Source organism: Carassius auratus, chromosome 47 (assembly GCF_003368295.1).
Source record: "Carassius auratus strain Wakin chromosome 47, ASM336829v1, whole genome shotgun sequence".
In the NCBI taxonomy this organism is placed as follows: domain Eukaryota; kingdom Metazoa; phylum Chordata; class Actinopteri; order Cypriniformes; family Cyprinidae; genus Carassius; species Carassius auratus.
Genome location: NC_039289.1, coordinates 10,948,476 through 10,975,959, shown reverse-complemented (window position 1 = coordinate 10,975,959; position 27,484 = coordinate 10,948,476). Strand labels below are relative to the sequence as shown.

Genomic DNA, 27,484 nt, shown 5'->3' with positions numbered 1-27,484 from the left:
ATTATGATCAGCATAAACCATTGAGTCATTCAGGGTTTATTCGAGGTCATTGATGCAACATGCCGTGCGGAAAAAAGTGTAATAAGCCGCCGTTGTGGACACTCAGTCAAGTCAAGCATCTCTGGTAAATAAAAGATTTGTCTGTTGGCTGTTGCACTCAGGTCATGGATAAGGTTGTGGACAAGTCAAATAGTGTTACTTATAGTTTATGGTCATCAGAAAACAGAACAAACTGACCTAAGTGTGCTTTAAACAGCACTGTTGTATTGTAGTTCTTCTCCAACTTCCTTATTTTAAGAGTCGTATCAGTCCATGTTGACTTCCTCTCTTGTGTCCTGTCTTAGCCAATGATATTCCATAAAAACATTCATTTGTTAGTCATAACATAAAATAACAGGATCGCCTATATCCTCTTTTTCTGCTGACAAATAGTGCAGTTTTGGATTAATAGTTGCAATGACTTTCCTAAAATCAGTTATTACTCAATTATTGATTATTAAAATGTTCCATAAATCATTCTCACATAAATTATTGCAGTGAATCGATGATAAAACCATGCATATAAATAATTCATAAAACCATTGTAACTAAAATGGTGGGTTCGTTTTTTTTAAGTCACTGCATTGCAAACCACTGCATTGAATGTTTTGTAAAAAGAATCAATCATCAATTCAATCATATGCGAATTATTGATTATAGATTCCTTCTTAAAATCATTGTGTATTGTTGCATTGAACTGATTGTAAAACCATTATTTCTTAAGTTGTTGTATTGAACCATTCACATTCTCACATTCATTTTATTTAAAAAAAAATTGTAAATTGTTGTATTGTTCAACCTTAAATTGTTCTTTAAATCATTCTTATGTAAACTATCACACTGAAACGTCTTTAAAATACATTTTTGCATTATCACAGCATCTATGTGGTAATTTGCAGAATGTTTTATGACAGATGGCCATTTAAGGACAAAAACCTAGACCTTAAATCTTGTCAAGTGAGGTTCATCTGTGTTGTGGTTAGTGTTAACACTGTTCACTACTCTAAACATGACCAACTTTTTTTACTTCGTTTCTGAAGGGGAGAAACCATAATCAGCGATACTGTGGTCAGATTTAGCTTCTAAATGATGCAGCATCCTGTGTGAGACATACCTGCATTTTTATTATCAGGCCTTGAAAACACTGATGGTTTTACTGTTGCAGACACTTGTGAGGAAACAGGGGGCGTGACTGTTTTTAACTTACTGCTGTCATATAACACTTTCATCTTTCTACAAAGCATTATTTTTTGTTTGTTTTTTCGGAAAAGGAAATGTTTTCTTCATTGTCATTGTTCGCCTGCGAGCGCGAGGAATTGTTTCGAGTTCTGCCGAAAAGCTGTCAAAACGCTAAAAGGCTCTTTTCCGAGTGTGAACGTGTGAAAGCCCACTTCGATAAAAAAGTGAAACTGCTAAGGGACTATCATGTAAACATGTTTGACGACAAGCGTTTGACTTCCTCTTTTAAACTTCCTCTGTAGACAGTGGAAAACTACTGAGCAGTTTAGCCAAACAGACAAGCGTTCACATGTTTCAGAAAGTCGCTCTGTGGAGATCCTCTTTCTGCTGCAGGACGTTTCACTTCTTACTCACGTCTTACTGCACAAGAAGTCTGTTAGATTCCCACTGTACAAGTTTGAAAAAATGAATGTTACAGGTTGCTAAGTATGCCAATTAGCTGTAATCTGTCATTTACCATGCCATAAATTATAGTAGATTTAATGGGTATGTTTTATTGGTACATTTTCTGGTGCAACGCCAATTTAAGAAGGTAAGGCAGGGTGGTAAATTAACATTATATATCAATTATAGAAGTTATGAAGTATACAGTACATAATTAAGAGTATGTTTCATATCCACTGGTGATCAGAAATACAATATTTTACCTATTAAGAAAACACATACTATAGTTTTACATTTGTGACGCTGGTGCACAAAATCAGTGTAAAGTTGCTGGGCCATATTTTTAGCAATAGCACCCCCCCCCCCCAAAAAAAAAAACCATTGTATGGGTCAAAATAAATTTTTCTTTTATGCCAAAAATTATTAGGATATTTAAGTAAAGATCATGTTCCATGAAGATATTTTGTAAATTTCCAGCCATAATTATATCAAGACTTATTTTTTGATTAGTAATATGCATTGTTAACGACTTCGTTTGCACAACTTCAAAGGCGATTTTCTAAACAAAAATTTTTCAGATTCAGATTCCAGATTTTCAAATAGTTGTATCTCGGCCAAATATTGTCCGGTCCTAATAAACCACACATCAATGGAAAGCTTATTTATTCAAATCTCTTTTTTGAAAAATTGACACTTAAGACTGGTTTAGTGGTCCAGTGTAAAATAGATTTTTCTTGAAATAGCCTTTATGTTCCTTAAATTGCATTTCGAATTGAGTATTGGGTTCAAAATAAGGAAAATGTTGACAATCTCAATAATATATATGTTATTGAGTATTAACTCCCTGTCAGGTATATTTTGATATAACTGAGTTGTAATGGATTGTAATGGTGAAATAGTTCGTCCGTAACATAGTTGACAAAGTCACAATCATATATTCTTTTAAATTACTTTTTTGTTGTTGTTGTTTACATGATTTTAGCAAAAGAAGGAACATTTGTGATACAGTTGCTGTAAGAATTAGTTTCGTAATATCTGGTTTTGAAGATTACGATTGTATTTTTTTTTTAGTTCCTGTTACCCGACAGCCTCCAAACAATCTGAGTGAACTGACTCAAAGGGATTCTGACTTGATCCAGTGCAGTGCACTAAAACCATGCCAAAACATTCAGACAGCATGTTTGCATTGCAAGCAGATGCACTTGAGTTGACCGACAGCTGATGCATGCTTCTGATCACCTGAAGCAATGTGCTGCGCAAAGACTGCTGTTGTGACACTGTTGTGAAAGGAAAGAAGTGATCAAATAGGAGAAGTGAACTGCAAGCCAGGAGTGGTGGAAAATTACAGAAGCTTTAGTTAGAGGCTAGACGCTGCTTTGATACACAGTAAATGTAATGCTTCGTATGGGGCTGGGTAGCATCTTAATTCAGTCAGGCTGATGTAAACATGGGCCAAAACAAGGGTCGTAATCACAACCGCAGCAGGACTCACTGCGCATGCAGAGGCAGAGCACTGTGATGTTTACTGTCAGTCTGGGCTTGTATTAAGTCTTTTTACCCTGAAAAGCAGATGTAGACAAACAATATTAAACTTAACTGTGCATTTCAGCAAAACTGGGATTTATCGTGTGAAATTTAATTTAATTTATATTTATTTAGCTCAAGTTTATTTTCTTTTTCTTTATTTGATTGTATTTAAAAACAAATTTTAATGCCATTCTAATTGTGGGTAGAAACTGATGAGACGGTTCACCCAACAGTTTTAAGTTGCTAGCAGTTTACTCACACTCAGTTCGACCGAGATGTACACGGGTGTATTTATTCATCAGAGAGGATTTGGAGAAATTTCACATTATATCACTTGCTCACTAATGGATCATTTGGAGTAAATGGGTGCCATCAGAACGGGAGTCCAAAAAACTGATAAAACATCACAATAATACACAAATTATCCAGTGGAATTACCCAGTTTATTCCTCCAGTGGAAAAAGTCTATTCCCCATTATTTTATTAATTTTTTTTTAACATAAAAAAATCTACCAACACATATGTTTATAATTGTTTTTGCTTGTAAACAGTACTTGATCTGCCCGTATTTCTTTCTTAATTCCGGCGAGAGTCCTTGTTTGAAGTGAAAAATATCTTCGCAAAATGTTCACCTATTAACTGGAGCTGTGTGGATTATTGCGATGTTTTTATCAGCTGTTCGTTCTGACGGCACCCATTCACTGCAGGGCATCCTTTGCTGAGCAAGTGATGCAACGCCACATTTCTATAAATCTCCTCCAATGACGCAATAAACTGATCTACATCTTGGATGAGCTGAGGGTGAGTACATTTTTAAGCAGAATTTCATTTTAGGGTGAACAGTTGCTTCACCCAAGAGCTCTCTGGAGGTACAGTTACCAATGGGCCACTTAGAGATGTTCTCGTCTGAGGTTCGGGTAAAGGCTGTCCGGGGCCGGGGGTGCTGCGATGGGTCCTATTACCTATCAATGTCACTCGTGTATTTGGCAGGATTCACACCACAAACGTTGCGACAGAAGTGATCTACCAGATGAGCTGCAGGAATCACTCTGTAGGCATAAATCAAAGGAATGTTCTGCCATCAACATAGACAGAGTACAGTAACATATTGGGACTGTTGTTTGCATTGATCCAGCAGTGCTGACCAGAGGAGGCGCTGTTGAGCAGCGAGGCGGTGATGCGCGTTGGAGGCGCGCTTTTCTGAACCCAGGAAGCTGGCGCTTTAAGAAGACGCGCTGCTACCGCGCACGGGAGGCAGGCCGGTGTTTTTCCACAAGTGATGTCTAATGGTCACCCATGTTGAGAGACAAAGGTCAGAAAAAAGAAGCTCATAAACTAAATGTACCGCTGCCGCTGTTATTCAGCACCGAGCAGCCGCACAATACAGAAGAGACACCAGCGTTTCAAAGGAATTAAAGGAAATAAACAGTAAAGGTAACGCTATTTCGCATTATTGCTCTTTGGATTTGACATCATGCACTGATGCTATACCACTTATGTTTTATTTTAGATATATACATTTTTTTTAACTTTCTTTCAATGTTTTTAAGTCATCCCCCATTCTGTATCTTGTCTCAGTTGTCATAAGATTTTGTCAAGAGATTCAGGAAGTAAACTGTTTATTTAGAGGATTTTGTTTAATGTTATTATTTTAAAACTTATTTTATATATTAGCCCTTAATATAGACATGGTATGTAGCATAATAATATAATCGTTTAATTCATTTTTATGATTTATGATGATTTGATAGCCTCGTGCTCCATAAGGAGCAAAGACCGCTGTTTGTGTTGATGCTGTGACTTGTCATTGAATTTCTTACACTCCCGCTCCAGACAAATATAACTTGTGTGCTGACTGCATAGAGTTAAGAATAAACAGCTTGATGTCCGTCGATGCAAACCTGAATCACTGAGGGGTTTAAAAACCCCTGAGACATTCACCTCAGCAGTGACAAGCGGATTAACTAAAGCACAAACTAATTATTTATTCAGTATTATTTATTTATTTATTTTGCACACAAGATGCAAGCGTAGAAGGTTGCGTCAACAACCTGTTAGATGCATTCTGAAGAAGAAAAAACATCTTCGCAACATCCTGCGAAAGTCAGTGATACGGATGCGCCTCCTCGAAGAAATCAAATGTTGGTTGGTGACGTTGGCGTCTCTGGCGACGGTTCACGCGAGGACGCGTTCAGGCGTTCAACAGCGAAACGAAGTGGATCTGAAAGCAGCGCGAATGGCGTTTAAAACGATTAAGGTGCCGTTTACATTCTGATGAGTTTTTTTCTCCGTTTAAACACGCGCTACACTGTTGTCAGAAGTTCCTCAGTTCTAAAAAATACCGTTCCCCCAGTTCAAAAACCCCGTCTCGAGACACCTGCTCCTTACAATGTTTTTTTCTTATTAAATAAGCAATGCTAAGCAACGAGCCGGTCCATCAGAATATAGCTTTTTTGTTTGGACCGGCATCCTCATAAAAATAAGCTGACAGTGCAGCTGTGAAGTCGTCTCTCGCAAACAGGTTCACCTCATTTAGTAGCCTACTTAGGGGACATGCGGAAGTCAAGCAGCTCACTCGCGGTCCCTGCTCAAACAAACACAATTCATGATTTTAGGTTTGTGTGCACACCACACGTCAGCTTGCAAACCTAGCGCACTGTTAGGGGCAGAGCCACAATGTATTTGGGACAGATACAATTTAAATCTTTTTTGTTATTTTTTCCCAGCTAAATAAAAAACGGCTAAATAATTATTCAGCGTGTTGTCTGTATCCTAGTGTCATAAAAGAGAACTGCAAATATGAGCTACTTTTGAATTGATGTCAATAAAAAAAGTAAGATCCGCTAACAAAGCCGAAACTGTGTCATGACTGCCAACAAACAGCTCTGGACAAAATTGAGTTTACCACTTTAGACTTTGGACTCTTCCAGCATGTTTTTTTTTTTTTTTTTTTTTTTTTTATCTAAGTAAATTTCACATCCAGCAGATGGAAAAGTTATAATGACTTCCACATATATGAGTTATAATGAGTCAAGAGTTTTCAATTAGGGCCCAAGGATCTCTATGAGACTAAAAGTGGGTGCCTGGAAATATACTGAAAATTTGAGTTAAAAATAAGTAAATAACAAAAAATATTTTTAGAGCCATCAATGTTAACTTGTCAGCTTACAGAAAGATATACATTTATAGCAAAAAAAAAAAAAAAAAAAAAAAAACCATTTATTGTATTTACAGCATTAATACAATTCAACACAAAATGTTGTTGAAGGCGTGTATCTCTATTTGATTTAAAAGTCTGTATATATCAAAATACATAGAGGCCATTATATTTTAGTAAGAAGCATTGCAAGGAGGTCATGGGAAACTTTTTTAGGACGACAGTGGGACCTCATCGTCCCACCATGACTATAGCTCTGCAACATGATGCATCTGAAGCATCCTGACTTCCAGTGATTCATTTTGGTGCACCAATGCATCATGTCATAGATTAAATGTACAAGATGATCAAACTCTGCTGTCAACACTTGACTTTAATGTTCATGACTTCAGTTTCATGCTTCATTGCTACATTATGAGGTTTACATAAATGGCTATGAGTGTGCTTCTAACGCTCCAATCTCCGTTTATGTGGTGGAACGAGTGCGGAAAGGAAGACATTTGATGTGAGAGCACTCAGGAAATGTACATGGTTCTAAAATAGGGACCGTTATGTAATGAGCCAAGTAGCTCACACCTATTCCAGACCTGAAGTCTCCCTCAACAATCGAGAGAGTGAAGCAATCCTGCCATTCCTGCCACTTAGCTGAGATGACAAAGTTGATGGGCCAACAAATCCCTTGTGGCCACAGGCTATGTGACTTATAGATGCGGAAGAACAAATCACTTCCAGTTAGGAGCTTCTTGGAGGCGGCTGATTGTGGATTCCGGAGTGAAGCTGCTCCAGCTTCCATTGAAGAATACTTGAAAGTTTTAACCAGCTCGTTGCGATTCAGGTCTATTGTTTCTGCTTGGGAATCAAACATATTTAGTCAGTGTCCCAAAGTAAGCTGCCATGTGTCACAGTTTTCACCGGATTCCAACACTGTGCGTTAAAAATGCGAAAGAAAACGCCAGCAGATCTGTTGTTCTGTATTTTTGAACAAATTACCCGATCTAAAATTCATAGAAATGGTCCTATGAGCACAAATCGCCATTGTCCCTGTGCTGCCAAATGCAAAAAGCTGAGGAAAACAAGTCGTACAATAGCCTTTTGTTACTCGCCACATTTAAATGCACTGAGCCTTGTCATTGCTTCCCTACTGATCCAGAATCCAAGTCAGACTTCTCAGTCAGTCAAATATTTTGCTCCTTCTTCAAACCACTTAACAAAATGTATATAATTGTTCTTTGACTACATGTCAAAGTATGCTAAGCTAAGTTGTTTGTCTTGAAATGAAAAGCTATTCACGGCAGGAGGCATGACAACAGCCTGGAAACCATCAGCTGTTCAAGTGAAACGCAACAGAGGTGTGGATTGCCGTCCACATGCTCTTGTTTGTCACGTCTGCGGCTCAGATTGCCACAAGTGGACGCCACTAGCATAAATAGTTTCAGATAGACCTCTGATGTTTCTGGGAAGTGGAAATTTACCATCGAACCGACCGATGCTTGGGTTATCCGCTGCTCCAAAGCTGCGACCAATCTACTGATTGCTTTTAATTGTCTTAGTCTGTGGGCGGGCCGTGGTGTCACCTCGGCTTACACTGAGCCCTGGAGAGATTGGGGGAGTGTGGTCAGAGGTATGGTGTCTGCTGAGAGAACAACACAGACCAATTGGATTCAGCCATGAAAGAAATGTAAGTGAAAGGCAGTGCATTAATTTGAGGCAATGTTTGGTTTGTGGATAATGGGGAAAAGTTAAAGTGTTGGATATTAGAAACTTAGATCAGAAATTTATTTAAAACTGAATTTCTTTTATTGACGTTTAAAGTAATACCAACTTGTGGGCAAAAATGACATTGCAATTGGAATACAAATTTTTTTTCAACCCAGTTGTTTGCTTTGTTTGACTCTCAGCCAGTGAAATTTGTCACCACAGTGTTTTGAATGGAAATGGAAAGTGTCTGGAGGATTTCACTCTAGTTATGTAACAGACCGTGTTTGAGTTGTAACAAGCTCCCAAGCCTTTGAAATACAAAGATTTAACCAACCTAAAGCGGATGAACGTAAATTCCCGAAAGAGTCTCGTGTTTCCAAGTTAATGATTCTGTGCTAAATTAAAAAAAATGTATATATCACAGAGAATCATCAGTTAAATTGGAGCTATTTAGTGTTGTAAGGATATAAAACCTAAATTCTTTTAACGTATTAGACTTTAAGAAACCTCCGGAAGATCAATTTAAATGAACATTAGATGTACAGACATCATCGAACTGGTATCTGGAGAACCGCTACAGCCTGGAGTCTTGGCATGCTGCCACACTAGTTAGCATGTTTATTAAGTCGTATGTTTAGTAAAGCTACAGAAAGGAGAATGTACGTGTATTTATCGATTGTCAAACACAACGCAGATTTCTTCCCCCTCTTCTTCCGTCCCCTTGAGACCAGGGAAAAAAGCAGGCTTGTGTTGAAGAAACCAGCCTCACAGTTGGGCTATAGTTTGTTCAAGCGTTGCCAAGCTGTAAGGGCGTCTGGAAAGGCTAGGGATGTTGGAGTTGACTTTGGTATCTTACTCTCTGGGATTCATCTTAGGGGCTCCATGGCAAGTTTGGCTCGTGCTTTGAAACGGTTGCCAGGTTTTCAAAACAAATCCCGCCCTGTTGCTTCTCAGAACTTCTCAAAACAAGTGCATTTCCAGGAGCTCCCCCAATAATAATTGCTTCCCGGGGTTAAAATTATCATTTAAGGGACTAAATATCATGTTATTTGTATTGTCACTTCGACCCACGGACATGAAAAACAACCGCAGACTTGGCAACACTGGTTCAGGTGGAGCGGCAGTTACTACACAGAGCCGTAGTCTACCGACAGCTAACACAAAATCGCTTTCAAAATCGACAAAGAATCGCCTGCGATTTTAACATCGATTTTGTGTAGATTGTCAGTGAATTAAGGCTATGTGTAGTAAATGCCAACCAGTGTTGCCAAGTCTGTGGTTGTTTTTCATGTCCGTGGGTCGAAGTGACAATACAAATAACGTGATATTTAGCCCCTAAAATGTGAATTTTACCAAGGCAACCCTGCTAAAAAACATATATTTTAACCTCAGGAAGCAATTTTTATAAGGGAACCTCCTGGAAACGTGCTTGGGCTAGTTTTAGACTAGTATTGAGATGCAACTGGGCATGATTTGTTGTGAAAACCTGGCAACCCTGATCTGAACGCACGTGCTGGAGATATACTTCTAATTACAGGAGCGTCTTTACTGACGAGATGCGCATGAAAATCGCATTCGATTTTTTGCACAGCCGTAGAACAGGCCATGAATTAAGAGAGTGCCCATTTTGCTTTTATACTGACGTTACACTACAGTCTTTGGTGTTAAATGCTGATGTGGCTATGTGGTTTTGTGTTGACACAGACACACTTCACAAGCAACAGCAACAAAAAAAAGCCATGAATCTTAACGCTTTTTTATGACTAGGTTTGTTGTCATGATACTTGCTAGCAGTTGTGTCGTACATGAAGATTTCCTGTGCTGAAACCACACAAAGGTGCTGTTATTTTAATCACGTGAACCATCACAAAATCTTCTCGTGAACATTTCTCACACACGGAAAAGCTACGGTTCTAAATTTAACCATTTCTGTTTGACCTAATTATAAATGTTTTTGCAAACTAAATGCAATCTTTTTGACATCTGAACATAAGGTCGCAGTGGTTCAGTCAGGAGTTCTGACCGTTTGTTATCTTTATAGCATGGCCCAGAAGGAGAAACTTCAGTGTCTAAAGGACTTCCACAAGGACATTCTGAAACCCTCCCCAGGAAAGAGCCCAGGCACAAGGCCAGAGGATGAAGCAGAGGGAAAACATCCCCAAAGGGAAAAGTGGGCTAGCAAGCTTGACTTTCTTCTATCAGTCGCCGGGGGCTTTGTTGGTTTGGGCAACGTTTGGCGGTTCCCGTACCTCTGCTACAAGAATGGCGGAGGTGAGCATATCTGTTGATACTTTTGGACTTTGAACACCGATGTGACAGTTCTAAAAACTTAATTTCTCATTATTTCTTGAATCTGCCCCAGAGGATATCAGTTGGATAAATCAACTCAAAAATAAAAATTCTGTCTTCATTTACGCATCATCATGTTGTTTCAAACCCAAAGATAATCATGTTCTCTAGGATACACACAGAAATGTTTAGAAAATGCTCTTTTTCAGTAGAGCGCAAGATAATGATTAAACTGTCAAACTTCATAAATGTATAAAAAAAACTACCATAAAGTTTTTATGAAAACTCATCATGTCATACATCATGAGTTTTCTTGTATCCCAAACACAATGCATTTTCAATTAAATGCATGCAAATATGATTTGAGAGTGAATAACTGGTCTGTTTGGTCTATGTTTGGCCTATGGACTACTTTCATGTTTTTATTTTTTTTATTTTTTTATTTTTTATAAAGTCTGACCACATGCATCACTACCCACTTTTGTTACATGGAAGAGAGATTATTTCATATTTTTTTTTCTCTGTGAACTGTCTTTTTAAGGCTTAATGATTAATACAGCCTCATATCAACATCAGTCATGTGCTAACTTTGGAAATTAGACACATTAAAGATATTCCATTTACAGTATCTTCTGAAAAAGTACCCCTAGATTTCCGCAACTGTGAAACAATCACCAGCATATAATTTTCATAACACTCACTTTCTTCAGAACAACAGATGTACATAAAAAGAATGAGAGCAAGTGTCTTACACTGTACTGGATGAACTCCATGAGAAATGGGTTAAACAATAATCCAGCAGTTAATGGGATATAATAATTGACAGAATCAAGTGAGTCTTCTCTTGGCTTCTTTTAGGTGCTTTTCTCATCCCGTACTTCATTTTCCTGTTTGGCGGAGGACTGCCTGTATTCTTCCTGGAGGTGGCGCTTGGTCAGTTCACCTCTGAGGGAGGAATCACCTGCTGGGAGAAACTTTGCCCCATTTTTACAGGTCAGTTTCTTGATCAAGTATCTTGATCTTTTGTCGATGGAGAACTATGCTTTTTGCTGTCAGTTGGTGTAGTTACCATATCTACCAGCAGGGGCAAATGGGGTCATGCCAACCACTCTGAGTCTCTGACCCCTCGGCAAGGACAGAGTGGGAGGTGTCACAGATACCACCAGCTGTATCTGAAGATTGGCTGTGCTAGGCATACAGCTTTCATGTTGGGTGTCCGATTGGAAATGCATACCCCTTTTAATGCCAGAGAAGGAAAAAAAAATGTTTACAGAAATAGCAGTAAGGGTCAATCTTCCTCACCTCTCAGAGCAAATGACATGGACCCTTTTTTCAGGTTTAGACCAGGCAATCTACTGGGAGTTATGAATAGAGCACATATTTATGTTTTCAAAAATCCTTGTACATGTATATTAAATATCTAAATATAATTTATAAATTTCCATTGTCCAATACATTATTCATTATGGGCTCCCATATAAGCATGGCAGCATCTGTTCATTTCTTTGGAGATATCCATGTAGACCAAAGCAGATAAACTTGTCTTTGCCACATGTTGTATAGTCCTAAAGCAGTCACCATTGGTGCATTTTAATCTCACCAGTCTGTTAATTGCAGTCTGTTTTCTTACTACTCTAGGGAATTGTAGTAGTTTAATCTTCATCCTGGCTGGTAGCAGAGACAAAGTCAAATCTGCAGCTCAATTAATGTATTGGCTAAGAAGGACAGCTGCTCTTGACTAGTAGCTTGTATAATTTGACATCTCTTCATCATGTGTGTGTGGTCTAGTGGCTAAAGCTGGATTGAGCAAACTGAAGGTTGTGGGTTCGAGACCCACAAAGAGCAACCCACTTTACCTTTAATCAAAACCCAGACTAAATGACTACTTGCTAGAAAAAACAAAACAAAAAAACATAATTCCATAGAAATATCCCTTATATAACAAAGAGCATATCAAACCTTACAAAAATGTCCTCTGACCATGGATACATTACTTATTTAAACAGTGATTACTAGTGAGCAATCATTACATGCAACTGCTGAATTACTCATATCCCTCTGCCAGTGAATGAGGTGAGAGTTTTGGTCTGATGTGCTTTCCACTCAGCCTGGCCAACATTGATTTACACAGTTCAATCTCTAAACCAATGTCTTACATCACTTTCCTCCCACTCGGGACAATTTATTCCATGTTTATACAGCAAGCAAGTTTATCACTTATTTATCCATCCTCATGCTCCACTGGAGCACGACTCCTTTCATTGCATTCATTAAGGTTATAATAACAAACTGCAAACACTTGGCACAACTACCATGTGCTGAGTCAGTCTAGTGTGCCATTGGCTTAAGTCACAATTGTTTTCTTTAAACAGGTATCGGCTATGCATCCATAGTGATTGTGTCTCTGCTGAACATCTACTACATTGTGATTCTGGCCTGGGGCTTGTACTACCTGTTCCAGTGCTTTCAGCCAGAGCTTCCCTGGGCAAGCTGCAACAACAAATGGAACACAGAAAATTGTGTGGAGGATACCCTCCGCAAGAACAAGACACTCTGGTTGGCTGCGGACGCTGCTAACTTCACTTCCCCCGTCACTGAGTTCTGGGAGTAAGTACTCATTACTTTAGTACAATTTTGTTTTGTACTTTGAAAGCCATCCAAATCCAGCTATCAGCTTTTAGTTGAGAAGTTGTTGTGGGGTTATGAACCAGAGACATTGCCTCATTTATCTGTACAGCTGTCCTAAATCACTCTCAAAGACCTTAGAGCTCCTTTACCCTCTTAGTAATGTTGTCGTTTAAATATCTTATGGGGCCTTCAACACACTTTCTATATATGCTATAGATTAGGGGTATTCAGGAGATCCACTACCCTTTAGAGTTTAGAGACAATCCTGCTCCAACACTACTGGCTGCAATCTAATCCCAAAGTAATTCTGCAGACTTGAATTAGCAGATTCAGGACTATTTTACCTAAACCTGGCAGAATAGTGGGTCCCGAGGAGCAGTCCCAATTTGCTTTAAACATAGACCAAAGTAACTAGAGCAAGGTTGGGCAACTCTGGCCATGGATGGCCACTGTCCTGCAGTTAGGCTCTATCAACCTGCTGGTATTATTCAACCAATCCTGAAGACAGAGGTTAGATTTTACAGATGTGTTTGATTAGAAATGGAGACAAATTCTGCAGGACAGTAGCCCTCTGGGAACAGAGTGGACCTTCCCTGGTTTAGATCTCTAGACTGCCTTCTGAAGACCAATATTTATGGAGTTTAGCTCCATCCCTAATTAAACACACCTTACGGTATATAAATGTAATGAATTATTATTATTAGGTCTTCAATAATCTTTCAAGAAGGTGTGATCGAGAAGGTTAAAGCCAAAATCTACAGGAGGGAGGCCCTATGGAAGCAGGACTACACACACCTGATCTAGCAGAAAGCTAGTGGTGGAATTATAACTCTATGACGGGGTGTTTTCAAGAAGGCAAGATTAACTTACCATCACACACATCCTGAACTTTCAGATGATTACCCAAAACTTGCTTACTCAAGGTAAGCCGAAATGCCAACTGTGAGGAAGTTGTCAACCCAGAGTATGTTCACGGTGAACACACAAGACTCTTGAGACGATTGTGTTCAGAATAAAGTTGCTATGGCTGCTTACATACCCTGAAATATATATCCCATTTTGGAACAGAAATAGGTTTTCCATTAATTTATCCATAAACTATCCAAAACCTTTCTGGACTATGTGTATCTAACTATTCTTTTGGAGGTATCCTACAGAGTTCATCTTCAAACCTAATCAAACATATCTGAGCCATTACTTGAAATTACAGGCAGGTGTGGCACAGATTTGGAACTGAAGTCTGCAGGAATGAATCCCTCCGGGAGTTTGCTATACCTGCTCTGTTATGACTGGCTTCTTGTTCTGATTTGTACATACAAACTTGTTCCTGTGTAGTTAAGTCATCTGTCATAGCTTAAGAATTTCTCACCAACAATCATTCTTTCCACCACAGGCGAAATGTCCTCAGCATCTCAGATGGTATCGAGCAGGTGGGTCATATTAAATGGGACCTGGCTCTGTGTCTGCTCGCTATGTGGGTCATCTGTTTCTTCTGCATCTGGAAGGGTGTCAAGTCCACTGGGAAGGTGAGCTTAGTTGCATAACACAAATTCTTTCAACTTCAGTCAATATAAGATCTAATAATAGTTTTTACAATGTCACTGAAGTTATAAGTAGCTAGGGAAATTTGAATGCTACCTTAGCCAGTATCAACATAAACATAGCAGGCCTGGTTATCAGCAGCAATAGAAACTATAGCACACCTCCTTCTTAATAGAGACTGTAAAGTTAATCAGCAGACACCACATCTTGGTTTGGGCACACATTCACACTGAGCGTGCATGTGTGAATCTTATCATGGCTTCTGCCAACACACTGTGACAGTAGACTGCTGTATAGCAATGTTAGCAATATTTGTCATGACAATGCAAATAATGTCTTTTAATGTAGTTTTCGGAATTGTGGTCAACGTAATATTTCTAGCCAATCATTACACGATGGGAGGAAAACAGTTGATCAAAAAGCATATCCACAAAAGACGATATAAAACTGTCAGTGAAGTTAGGCTGTAAATTACATGTTCGGCTTGTAAGCGGTTTGGACAAAATGTCATCTCAGAATGTTGGAAAGTGTGACAAGTTTTTTTTAAGTACTTTGAAAAAGCTCTGCTTTAGATTTTTAAACTGTCAAATCACCAGCCAAGTGTGTGGGTTTTCATACAACCAAAGCATTACATTTAACAGTGTTCTTGGCTTTTCTGCTTAGGTTGTGTACGTCACAGCAACATTTCCATTTGTCATGTTAATTGTCCTGCTTGTACGGGGTGTCACTCTTCCTGGGGCAGCCGAGGGCATCAAATTTTATCTGTACCCAAATGTGACTCGTCTTGGAGACCCAGAGGTAAGATCTCATTTATTTACATCAAAAGACTTTGTACTATCATACACCCACCAAAACTTAATTCCACACCACATAGATAGTTTCTATGGCTATCAACCTTGCTGAAAAGACCAACATAGTTGGTTCCTAGCGTATGTTGTGTTTTGTGTGCTGGACCCCATTAGGCTTAACCAGCAAGACTACCTTGGTCAACTAGCTGCAACAGAAAGACCAACTCTCGTTCGACCCACTTTCAAAGCTAGGTTTTGCTGGTGAACAACATGACTGTGATAGTCCACCAGCTGTCTAGCTACTAAATCAGCACTAACCAATATAAATCAGCCATCTAAGATGGACTTTTCAGCAGGAAAAGGGCTGTTTACACTTGTCAACATAATGTACACCAACTTAAAACCAGAATAAACTTCAGATGTAACGTTTACAGAGGGAAACCCAAGATATGCAAAAGAGTCAACATAAATAAGCTCATGATGGCCTCAGCCAGAAAGCTAGGAATCTAAACATGATATGTAGTTGTTGAAAATTTTATATTAGTCCTTCATGGTGTATACAGTTCTGGAGGACCTACGAGAGGCCGAACACATGCAAATATTTGGGTTTGCTCAATTTATGTTGTCAGTCAGCAAATGGTTTGGCGTCTTGTGTCTAGGTGTGGATCGATGCAGGGACACAGATTTTCTTCTCTTATGCCATCTGTCTTGGAGCCATGACGTCACTGGGAAGCTACAACAAGTACAAATACAACTGCTACAGGTGTGTGTCGACACCCCGGGGTGGGAGGGGGGCTTAGTCCAGTGAACGGGCAAAATGGGAACGTAGGGTTCCTTTGTGTTAATTAACAAACTCCATGACATATGTGTGACATAGGGACTGTTTGCTGCTGGGAGGCCTGAACAGCGCTACAAGTTTTGTGTCTGGCTTCGCAATATTTTCCGTCCTGGGCTTCATGGCACAAGAGCAAGGGGTGGACATAGCCGATGTGGCAGAGTCAGGTACGAGGGTCAAGTAGCAGTGATGGTGGGCACTGCTGCTGCAAATAACAACACGAAAAAAGTTTGGTCAACCCTGTAGTGAAAACGGCGGGGGAAATTGACGATTCGGAGCCAATAAGAATAGTTGTAGGTCCAAGGACTAAAAAGAAAGCCTAAAATGTGGATTCTTCTTCGTCATTCATCAGATAAAACCAAAATGAATTGGCGAAATGTAGAAGGTCTCTCGATGGGAAGCGGAATTTGCTTGGAGTCAACTGTAGAACTGTGAGAAGAGCTTGTTCTTGGAGCCACTGGGAACATTAAGTCCTAATTCACTAATGTTGAAGAATCAGCTGTTGTGTGAAACAGCATCGCCTGCTGTTCAAGACCGTTTCCACTGGTGACCCTAATCAAGAAGCATCTTGTGCCAAGTTCAGGATAGAGGAAATTTACAACATGCTTATGGAGAGATTGGGTTAAAGTCCTCGAGAACCATGTGCAATTTGACTGAGTTCGCCAAGTTAGTTCCTATTAGTTCCTTTTTCTAACCTGGACACACTACATGGCCAAAAGTATGTTGACACCTTTATATATTTCATGTGCTTGGCTATTTCAGCTACAGCCTTTGCTTACAAGCAGGTGCCTACAATGAAATATACAACCATGCAGTCTCCTTAAGACAGATTGGTTTACTGAGACCAAATCCTTGTTCCAATATCTACTGGAACACCTTCCCAAAGCGAATGGAAGCTCATGGTTTTGAAATTAAATGTTCAACAAGTGCATATATTTGAGATGTTCTGGTGTGTATATACCTTTGACCATCTAGTTCATGTCAGTTGTTTCTCAGAATGGCTCTTCATCTTTCACATTGCTTTAAGACATGCTGTTCAAATTCATCTTCAGTAAGTCTCATAGTGAAAGAGATCAGTTGATGTAACGACTGCTATTTAATCTCAAGTTTTTCCAAATGTATAGTCTTCTGTGGTTGTTCATGCTTTGGCCCTCCTCTGTGGAGACTTTGGTATGTCTGGCTCAAGCGAGGTGCACAAAGCATACATCTTTATCACTTTGTTTATAAGACATACAAACCTAAACTTTACTTGAACTTTCGTGCATATCAGCACGGTTTTGGTTGTGTGGAGCCACAGGTTCCTTATCAGGGAGCCTTTCAGGATGATTGGGTTGGACACATTTCTAAACATTACAAATGTCAAGCAGCTAAAATAAGCTTTTTGGGAAAGAGAAGTAAATTTTGGGGTGGTCAGTCATAGATGCATCAACCTGACTCTGTGTAAAGTGCATTTTATTGTACTTTGACATTATGGTCATTGTTTCATGGTTTTATTATATATGTATTGTGCTTGTTTTTGCATTTAACCTCTGTTGAATAGATTGAATTCTACTTTTTATGTTGCAGTAGCAAATTGAGGTGTTTGTATGTTACCTTTTAAGTTGTTCTATGTAGTGTTGAATATGTAACCTGTAGTATTACCAATGGGAAATATCTAGGGGTGTACAGTAAATATTGGTTGATAATTAATGCGCATCTCATCAGTAAAGCCGGTTCTCTTATCAGAGGTCAATTTCATCAGGTGCGTGATTTCTCATAGAGCAGCTGTTACTACACAGAGCCGTTGTTAACTGACAATAAATGTGGATTTGCGCAGCTTGTTAGTTAACAACGGCTGTGTAGTAACAGCTGCTCTATGTGAAATCACACACCTGATGGAAATTACCGCTGATTAGAGAATCGGCTTTACTGAGGAGAAGCACTTTTAATTATTGGCAAATATTTATTGCGCATACCTAGAAATATCACACCGCTCCTGAAACATTTTCTTGATTTCAAAACAGCTGAGGCTAACATCAAGATGCTAACTACGAAGATGCACTGAAACAATCATTGGATTTGCAATGAACCACTGGCAAATTTGCCTGGTTTGATAACATTGTCATGTAGATTCTCGCTCCTTTTTTCTTTCATGTCTCCTTTTGGTCTGTGCTGACAACGAAACGCGCCACACCGGCATAGATCAAAGTGTGCAAATTGCTAGCCTTGCTAACTGTACACTCTCCACTTCCCCACCCCTCTCTGTTCTCTTCCCAATAGGTCCTGGTTTGGCCTTTATTGCTTACCCTAAAGCTGTGAGTATGATGCCACTTCCAACATTTTGGGCAATTCTTTTCTTCATCATGCTTCTGCTGTTGGGCCTCGACAGTCAGGTGAGTGTCAAATGAAAAACTGTGATGCTAAACAGCTTTGAAAACCACTAGTTGACAGAGTAAGGGGCCGTTCACATATCGCGTCTTTTGCGCGCTCAAGTTCGTTATTTCCAATGTAGTCGCGCGGTATGCGCGCTCATAATGGAAGCGACGCGGTCGCGAAGCGTACGCGTTGCGACGCACCCGTTTTTTCCAGGTGCGTCTGCATCGCATTGAGTTAAAAACATTTCAAGTTTTCAGAATGCGGCAAGCCCACCACGGGTCATGTGACAAGAACTTACCAATCAGCTTCAGCCAAGTTTAAATAAATTTAGTAGCAGAGCTACTGCAAGCGATTTTTAGAGCTGCAAATCCATTTATCATTTGCTGAAATTTCCGCGTCTTCATGGAGAGAACAGGTCATGGTTGCTTAGCAAAAGCAGACGCCTCAGGGCTGCGACTGCCCGAGCGATTTGGAAAGAAGGAGAAAGCGGCACGCCTATCGTTTTCCACGCGTTTTTAGGCGCGATATGTGAACGGCCCCTAATAATGGCATAAAGCAAGATGTTGAAGTTCAACCCAGTCAGTGGACCTTTTAGAAAACATTTTTGGAATTAAATGGCTGACGGGCTAATGAAAATTTCTTAGCTAACATTCAAAGTGCAATAGATTAAATACAAATAAATTTTTCACACTTTTTGCATATTTTGAAGATCATACAGAGTTTAAATGAAAAATAAATAAATAAATAATATAACCAGCTAATATTTATAATTTTATTTGATAATTTCTAAAGATTTCTGAAAGAATTGAGATGAGTATAACAAATTAAGCAAGGAAAGAAAACAAAAACGTTGGCAGCTAATTGACCTTACAGCAGTATGCTCTCATATTTCTTGGTCCCAGTGAAATTGAACACCCCTAAATAAGAGTCCGTCCACATCCAGGGGGTACACTAATCTAGGGTGTTGTACTTGGACCATTAAATTGAGTATCTAAAATAATATTCATGCAGCTGTGCTGGATAACATTAAAGGGGGATCTATGTACAGTTGTACTTACAGTAATACCTTTTAGGCTATGACGACAATGATTGGTATTGGGCAAGTGCTTGCTTATTTTAGACAGCATTTTTATTGTACAAACTATTCTATTTGTAATGTGTATCTCCTAAAATAATTTTTGTTGTGCACTGGCCTCAAAGCTAATAGTAATGAACAAAAAGCCTCATACTCGTAGTAGATTTATTATTATAAAACGTGGCACAAGTATCCCATTAGCTTCTTTCTTCCTTTGCCAATTTTGTACTGTATAATATCCACTCAAAATATGAAATCTTTGCCCTATCAGCTTGAGTTAGCAAACAAGAAACCAGTTTGTTCTGACAGTGTTTTTCTCTTCCCAGTTTGTTGAAGTGGAAGGGCAGATCACCTCCCTAGTGGATCTGTATCCATCCTTCCTAAGGAAGGGTTATCGGCGTGAAATCTTCATTGCTATAGTCTGTTTTGTGAGCTACCTGTTGGGACTTACCATGGTCACCGAGGTAAGTACAACAGTCAAATACTCATTTACGAAGCATTTCCCTTTCAAATCCATACTAATTCTGGTCTTTACCACTTTGCCAACAAAATGGACCAGCTGGTTTCTTCTGGCTAAATAAAGACTGTATCAAATGCAGCTTAGTTGAATGGTCAGGCACCATATGTTTTCCTTTTAGGATTTTAGTAACATTGTCATTTGATAGTATGTGGCCCTCAACCAAACCCTCAGTTCCTGTAATCAAGAACGTCAGACTCATGCCAAATCTCCTGCCCATGCTCTCTCCCATAAGGAAGAGGCCTCCTCTCCCTGCAGTACCTTATCACTCCCAGTGCCATGTCTTTTTATGGACATCCTGACCTGCTTTGAGCAGTGAGAATTCCACAGAGGAATCACACTGCTATACTAGGAGATCCGGCCTGGTCCAACAATGCACATCTAAGATTCTTTTGGGCCTATTCAAATCTCGGCCCCTGATTGCTAAGCCCTGGAACAGTGATAAACTGGGAATGCTATTCTGTGGTTTGAGCCACACAGTGTCCCATTTGTTCCATGACATAATGTCTTATGTCACCCCTGAATGCATTGTGCAACAAATGCCAAAAGAAAACTAGTCAAGTGTTTAGCCAACCCTTGCTCATAACAGTCCTCCATTGTGTTGGCTTTGCAATTATAGCATGTACCCAGTTGCTACTCTCTTTTTCAATAATTCAAATATCTATATATATATGTTTTTGTATGTCTGATTTTCAGGGTGGCATGTACGTGTTTCAACTCTTTGACTACTATGCAGCCAGTGGCGTGTGCCTTTTATGGGTTGCATTCTTTGAATGTATTGCTGTTGCCTGGGTTTATGGTAAGTGTAAGTAGTAAACAGAAAATGTGACTTTTATACATAATGGTGTACTCGATCAGGCACTTTCCATTAATATGGTACAAATTGCTGTGAAATTGGCCAGTGCTTTAAAAAAAGAAAGAAAACGTGTTCCTGTTATGTTTTTAAATGTAAAAACGTATGATTTTTAAGTATTGAGTTCAACCCTGTTACTGCATGATTTCCCTGTCATATCAAATTGTAATTATTTTAATTATGATACCCTTGAGCAGAGTTAAGCTCCATCTCTAATCAAACACCTCTAACAAATCCAATCTTAAAAAGATTGCACTGAAAATCAAAAAGTTGTGTTTTCTCAGTGTGTTGGCTGAATAAGTTAGCCATTCAATACTGTTACTGAAGTTGGTGTAAGAAAAAAAGACATCAAACAATAATGTGTCTTTGGTTTTGTTTCGAAATATGAGTTTATCCAGAACTACAAAATTAACATTTAGCCTCTCACCAGCGTACCCCTGCTGAGTAACAGAGTAGTTTAGACTAATGAATTAATCTGCAACTCTGTTACTGCATGCTTTCCCGCTAATTTCTAATAATAAGCTTTAAAATTGTCATACCAAAGAAGACATTTGGACCCATTTGCAGCATTGGCATTGGCTCTTTCTCCGTTTTTTTTTTTTTTTTTTTTAATTCATTTTTGTACAAAAATTAATGTTTACTTTTTTTCTTTATGCCATTCCACCCGGTTACCAAAAGTATTATTCATGAAAACATTTTAAACATATAAGTATCTTTCATTTATTGGAAACTTGAGTTTATCCTTATCTACAAAATCAGTATCCTGGAAGTAGCTTGCCCCCTGCTGAGTAACAGAGTAATTTAGACTAAATCTGCAACCCTGTTACTGCATACTTTTCTACTTATTACTACTACTAATATTATTATTATTAATTTATTTATTTTTATCCATGGCTATCAAAATTACTGTAAGAAAAAGAAAGATAAAGCAAATATGTGTCTATTTATTGTAAATATGATGTTTATTTATTGTAAATTATTTTTAAATAAAAATCAACATGTAACCCCTAATTAGCTCGCCCTGTTGAGTAACAGAGAAATTTAGCCTAAATCTGTAACCCTTACTGCATAATTTTTCAATTTTCCACATTTACTAATAATGATCTTTTAAACCTTTTATACCAAAGTAGTAAAACACAATTGGACCCTTTTACATCATGATCACATATCACTTTTTTAGTTTTCTTTTTTTCCCTAACACAAATTGAATGTTAACATTCATTAAGTCATTCAACCCTGTTACAGCTAATTTGGACTTTTAAGCAGTAAGGCTTTACCTATTGATAAAAAGTGCCAGCAAACCAGCAAATGAGTTCTCTTTTCTTGGGAAATGAAACAAAGCCCTTATTGCAGACAAATTACTTGTTATGAAAGGAATGATTGTGAAATATTCTCAGGTGTGGTACTTTGTTTAAACTGAGTGTGGGTTAATTAGGACGATGTAGTGTCAAAATCAGGGTTTCTATTGTACAACTGAATGTAGTTCTGAAAGCTAATATCTTTGTTCCCTACTGTCATGACCTTGATTTCTATATTTAAATGTGTCATGAATATGTCAGTGCATGCCAACTTCTCTTGTTAAGAGCTGTTGCTTAGGTGGCTTAAACCCTTCATGCAGGTAGATTCAGGTTAAGACACTGAAAGTTATAAAAATATATATTGGTCAGTATGGGGGATTGTCCTGATATCATACTGCATTGTTTGCACTATACAGTTAAAATGGTTAGTAATCTTTTTTTTTTTTCTCAACCAACCCCAAACAAAAAGGAACAAACTGCTAATATAATCCCCATCTTAAAGCAATAAATATATAACAGTCTTTGTGGGCCAGTCTATAAGGATTATAATGTGTTTGAATGTGATACCTAAAAACACTCTTCCTCTTCACAGGCGCTGATAATTTCTATGATGCGATTGAAGAGATGATTGGTTACAGACCAAACCCCTGGATGAAGTGGAGTTGGACTGTAATCACACCTTTTCTGTGTGTGGTAAGTTCTTTTTAGTTAAAGAAAGAGTCCTCAAAACAGGGTAACTTAGCAGTTTGCTCATCTATAGATGCATTGTGTTTATAAAAACAGTGAGAAGTGCTTGTCCACGGATCTTGTTAGGCCCACTAACTCAGTATGTTTCCTAAAATGACACGCTGAGGAGTCCTATGAAAGTATTTTACTCAGTGCAGTTGGAGTTTGATACCCTCCCCCATGGCTTCACATGTAAATACTGCTTTTACGCTTTGGATTTGCTGCAAAAATCCGGCTCCCATCTCACTGTAACAGAGCTCCAGATGGGGTGACCATCTGCTTGGCCAACAGAATGAATGGAAGGAGCTGAGGACGAATGCAGGATTAGTGTCCATGAGATCACGAGTGTCGTTTTTCTGTGAAGATCATGGGGAAAAAATCCCTTACTTATGTACAATACAGCCATATAGCTTTTAAAGACAGAGGAGACTTTTATCTTCCATTAAATGAAATAGCTCTTTTGCAGTGTATTAACCTGTTTAATCATTTTGGAAACTTGGTTTACAAAGAGAAGCATATGTCATAATTTGCCTACTTACCTACCTACCAAGTTACCTACAGTAAGAACGAAAGAAGCCTATTTTAAGATATTTATTATTATTATTATTATTATTAAATAGCAAATAATTGTTTTTATCAAACATTATTATTCAATAGTATGCATTATGGATTAATGCATAAATAACGATAATTACATTAAATTATATTCTATTTAAATCACATTTAAATCGTATTATTGATAATGTATTGATGCCTTTTAATCATGTATCATTATAAAACAAATAAGTAGACCAAAAAAATCACAAATAGCTAATGTATGCTATATTTTTTTCAAAAAATAAATACAACAACAACAATAATAACCGTTATTATTAGATAGCAAATAAATATTTTAATCATGTATTAAATAATACTAAATTTGCTATTTATTTATTTTAAGTAATAAACAACTAAATTACAATCATTAACAATGTCATTTATTTGTTTTTCAATCAATAATAAAGCAACATTTATTATTATAATAATAAAATATATAGAAAATAGCTAAATTTTGTATTAATAATAAATAAAATAATTCTAATGATTGATAGATAGATAGATAGATAGATAGATAGATAGATAGATAGATTTAGTTGTTTACCATATTCAGTGAGATTCACCATTTAAAAGAGTTTTTCATTTATCGGTCATTTTGATTAGTCTGTGAGCAACTCATTGGAGGTTGGATTGAGTGTGCCCTTGTGACCCCTGCTTTGTTTTCTGCTGCAGGGATGCTTTGTCTTCTCATTGGTCAAGTACACACCCTTGAGATACAACAAAGTCTACGAGTACCCGGACTGGTCCGTTGGAGTCGGCTGGACCCTTGCCCTCACGTCCATGATCTGCATACCAATGGTGGTTGTGATCAAAATCATTCAATCAGATGGACCCCTTATAGAGGTCAGTCAGTCGTGCCGATGACTAAAAGGTTTTTCACCAACGAACAAGCCTATAATGTCGCTATACGTTTCCCTCCAGCGGATCAAAGCGGTGGCGGCACCTGTGAAGGGAGGAGCCAGTTCTTGCCCTCAGGAGTACCAGCCCAAATGCAACGAGCTGGCGAAGCCGCTGGACCCCAACTGGAACGGAGGCTTGATGAAGCCCACCCACACCATCGTAGAAACTATGATGTGAACGCTCTCTGTGAGAGGATTCAATGACCTGCTTTTCCATTATATATATATGATTCTATATAGTACATGTATTAAAAATATACTCTTTAACTTTTGACATAGTCGTAGGACCAGGTTTACATTGCTACGCATCTGCACTAGGAGTCCTTGTTTTGTTTTGTTTTTCTACAGAGAAAGTTTGATTTTGTCTGTCTGTATTTTTAATATTTTTATCACTATTATATTGCTATTGTTGTCGCTGTTATTAGAATGAGAACAGATCGTAAACAGCAGTATCCTGAACGTAGAACCACGACCGTTCTATTTTTGTAACTTTTATCTTGTACATATCGAAATCATACTGTGTTTATTTTTTTGAGAATCGAGAATCATGGGGAAAACACAAAGGGCTCCGTAAACGTGAATCGCGAAAAGTAATGTTGGTGTACAAAGATCTAAAAAAAAAAATACACCCTCATCCTCGCCAACATGAAAGGCTCATCTTTTTAGGGATAGAAGTCATTATGCATTATTGTAGAGCTTTAAGTGTGTCCCGACAAACTGTTTAGACTGGAGATTGTGCTGTGTGGAAGAATCGAGCCGTAAGCACTGCTTGTTTTCAATGCACTATACCACTAAGGACACTACATTCTCCATATTGTTGCACCATTTAAATGGATAGTTTACAAAAAAAAAAAAAAAGTCGTCATTATTTACTCACCCTCAATTGGTTCCAAACCTGTATGACTTGTAGTTTTTTATAGAATGATTCAACATACAATAAAAGTCAATGGGGAACAAAACATTGACTTTCGGGGACCATTTAGAACTTACTGTTTTCAAGTTTTTTAAATGTATTTTGGCATTCACTGACACAACAATAGCATTTTTTTTTTGGGGGGGGGGGGTTAAAAGTTAAAGTTTTTGATAACAATACCATTATCACCTCTGCATAAATGATAAAAACGCGAATATGTGAAAACAGTGGCATTATGCGCATCAATATTATGTCTTATGTCTGTAAGCACATAGTTTTTCTTTACAAAGTGACAACGCCAACTACTGGCGTAATATAGCTTTTTGGTAGTTTTTTCGGATCCATGTGAATGGGAATTGTTTTGACAAAGTCGTTGTTTGTACATGAAAAACGCAAAGGAAAAACTCTTCTGTTTTAATAAATTCTTTTTGGGTAAATGTACCATCATTGTATGAAAAAAAACAACAACTTTTGAACCAATTGAAATGTCTCTTTATACATGTTCCTCAACAAAACGGAACATCGTGAGAGTGAGTAAAAAACGTATCTTTATTTTTTTGCGTGAACTGTCCCTTTTAAGTCTGTTAAAAATGGCGCATGACTTCAGAATTATGTGTATCGCTAATTCTTATCCGTCTCTTTCCTCTTCAAAAGATGCGTTCACAGTAAGTGACTTTTGTAGCAAATACAACAGACATGTCCATTCTATTTGCGCAGTTAATGAACCCCCCACACAAATTTTGAGTTTGCGCTAAATCTGGGCCTGATGTGCAAGTATATTCACTTTGCTATTTGTAAGTCACCGGATACGTTCGTATTTGGGGATTTCAGTATGTGAAGCTGCCTGGCAATATTTAAAAACCACATAGATTCAGAGTAGTTTCATATGTTTTGTATCAAATCTCTTTGGTTTTATTTCCAATCACATTTGCCTTTTGTATTCAGAAACATCACTGTAGTTGTCTGTTGTCTTCAGCAAATACCAATAGATCTCATCCACAGCTGTTAATCGACAAAAAAGAAGAAGAAGCAGCTTGCTGCGAACTGTAATGTGCAATACTTTGTAGAACGATATGCATTGTTCCTGTCTTCACCTGTCTTGCAGAAAGTTGGTGCACGGATGTGTGGAATTGCATATGATTTTTAAGCTGTTGAAATATGTCAGAAACAATGAACAGGGGCCAATTTAAGCAGCCATCCATGGTATGCTAATTTAACACCAAAAACTCAATGCAAATCTACTTACTGTGACAATTTTTACTTTTTAAATTAGAAAGTAAAGCTTAATTCTAAGGATTATGCCAATGTTATGGATTAAATTGATCAGATTTAATATGATATTTTTGACATGGCCAAGTTCAAACTGTAGCCAATCGCAAAGGGAGATGCTCAGTTGATCTCAACAGCTTCTACCTTGCTACCTTTGGGATGCTTCATTACAGAAATGTAAATACAAATGTTGAGAGAGGCACAATTATTATTATTGTTATTATTCCGAGATTAATATGCAGTCTCAGGGTGTGTTTTAATAACAGAGACTGGTTTCCCGCAGTTGCACGTTTTTGAAACCCTTCCATTTTTAAAGAACAGCTAAAGGGGGCAGTGTTTATAAATGCAAGAAGAGAACTTTTTTAAAAGTAATGATCAGAAATGTTTTATTTTTTTATTTCGAGGATATCTAAGTAAAAAAAAAAAAAAAAAATCAAGTGTATAGATAAAGATTTTACTGTACTGTATACCCCCCCCTCCCCAAAAAAAAGAAAAATGGAAAAAGTTTTTATCTCTTAATAAACATTTATCTTTTAAAACCCTTCTGTGTGTGCTTAACATTTAACATTCAGAATATGTCAAATATAATTTTGCCGTATTACTATTTCTTCAGCATTTGGTTCCATTTAGTTATATAAAATGGTGTAATGGTTTGTTTGGCTTAAATGTTGAGTTTTTTTTTTTTACAGACCTCGGCATCTTTGACAGTAAATATAACATTTTTGGCTGCTTCCTATGACCTACAGATAGATGGATGGATGGATGGATGGATATCTATCTATCTATCTATCTATCTATCTGGAAATTACCTATCCATGCATCCATCCCTCCATACTGTATATCTACACATCTGGCT

The 27,484-nt window shown here is 38.0% G+C and overlaps 1 protein-coding gene across 2 annotated transcripts; it reads left to right on the top strand.

Moving 5' to 3' along the window:
• The first annotated feature begins 4,414 nt into the window (after positions 1 to 4,414).
• Positions 4,415 to 27,061, top strand: slc6a6b (solute carrier family 6 member 6b). Of its 2 annotated transcripts, none has more exons than XM_026236264.1 (14): positions 4,415 to 4,623; positions 10,086 to 10,315; positions 11,192 to 11,326; positions 12,706 to 12,940; positions 14,355 to 14,487; positions 15,167 to 15,301; positions 15,951 to 16,054; positions 16,169 to 16,293; positions 18,386 to 18,498; positions 19,883 to 20,020; positions 20,770 to 20,872; positions 22,817 to 22,917; positions 24,220 to 24,390; positions 24,469 to 27,061. In XM_026236264.1, exons 2-14 carry the CDS (start codon positions 10,087 to 10,089, stop codon positions 24,622 to 24,624), a joined length of 1,878 nt encoding a protein of 625 aa, XP_026092049.1. In that variant the 5' UTR covers positions 4,415 to 4,623; position 10,086; the 3' UTR covers positions 24,625 to 27,061. The 2 variants fall into 2 exon arrangements, with proteins under 2 accessions (XP_026092049.1, XP_026092048.1); XM_026236263.1 differs by lacking the exon at positions 4,415 to 4,623 and adding an exon at positions 7,797 to 8,024.
• Positions 27,062 to 27,484: the final 423 nt, after the last annotated feature.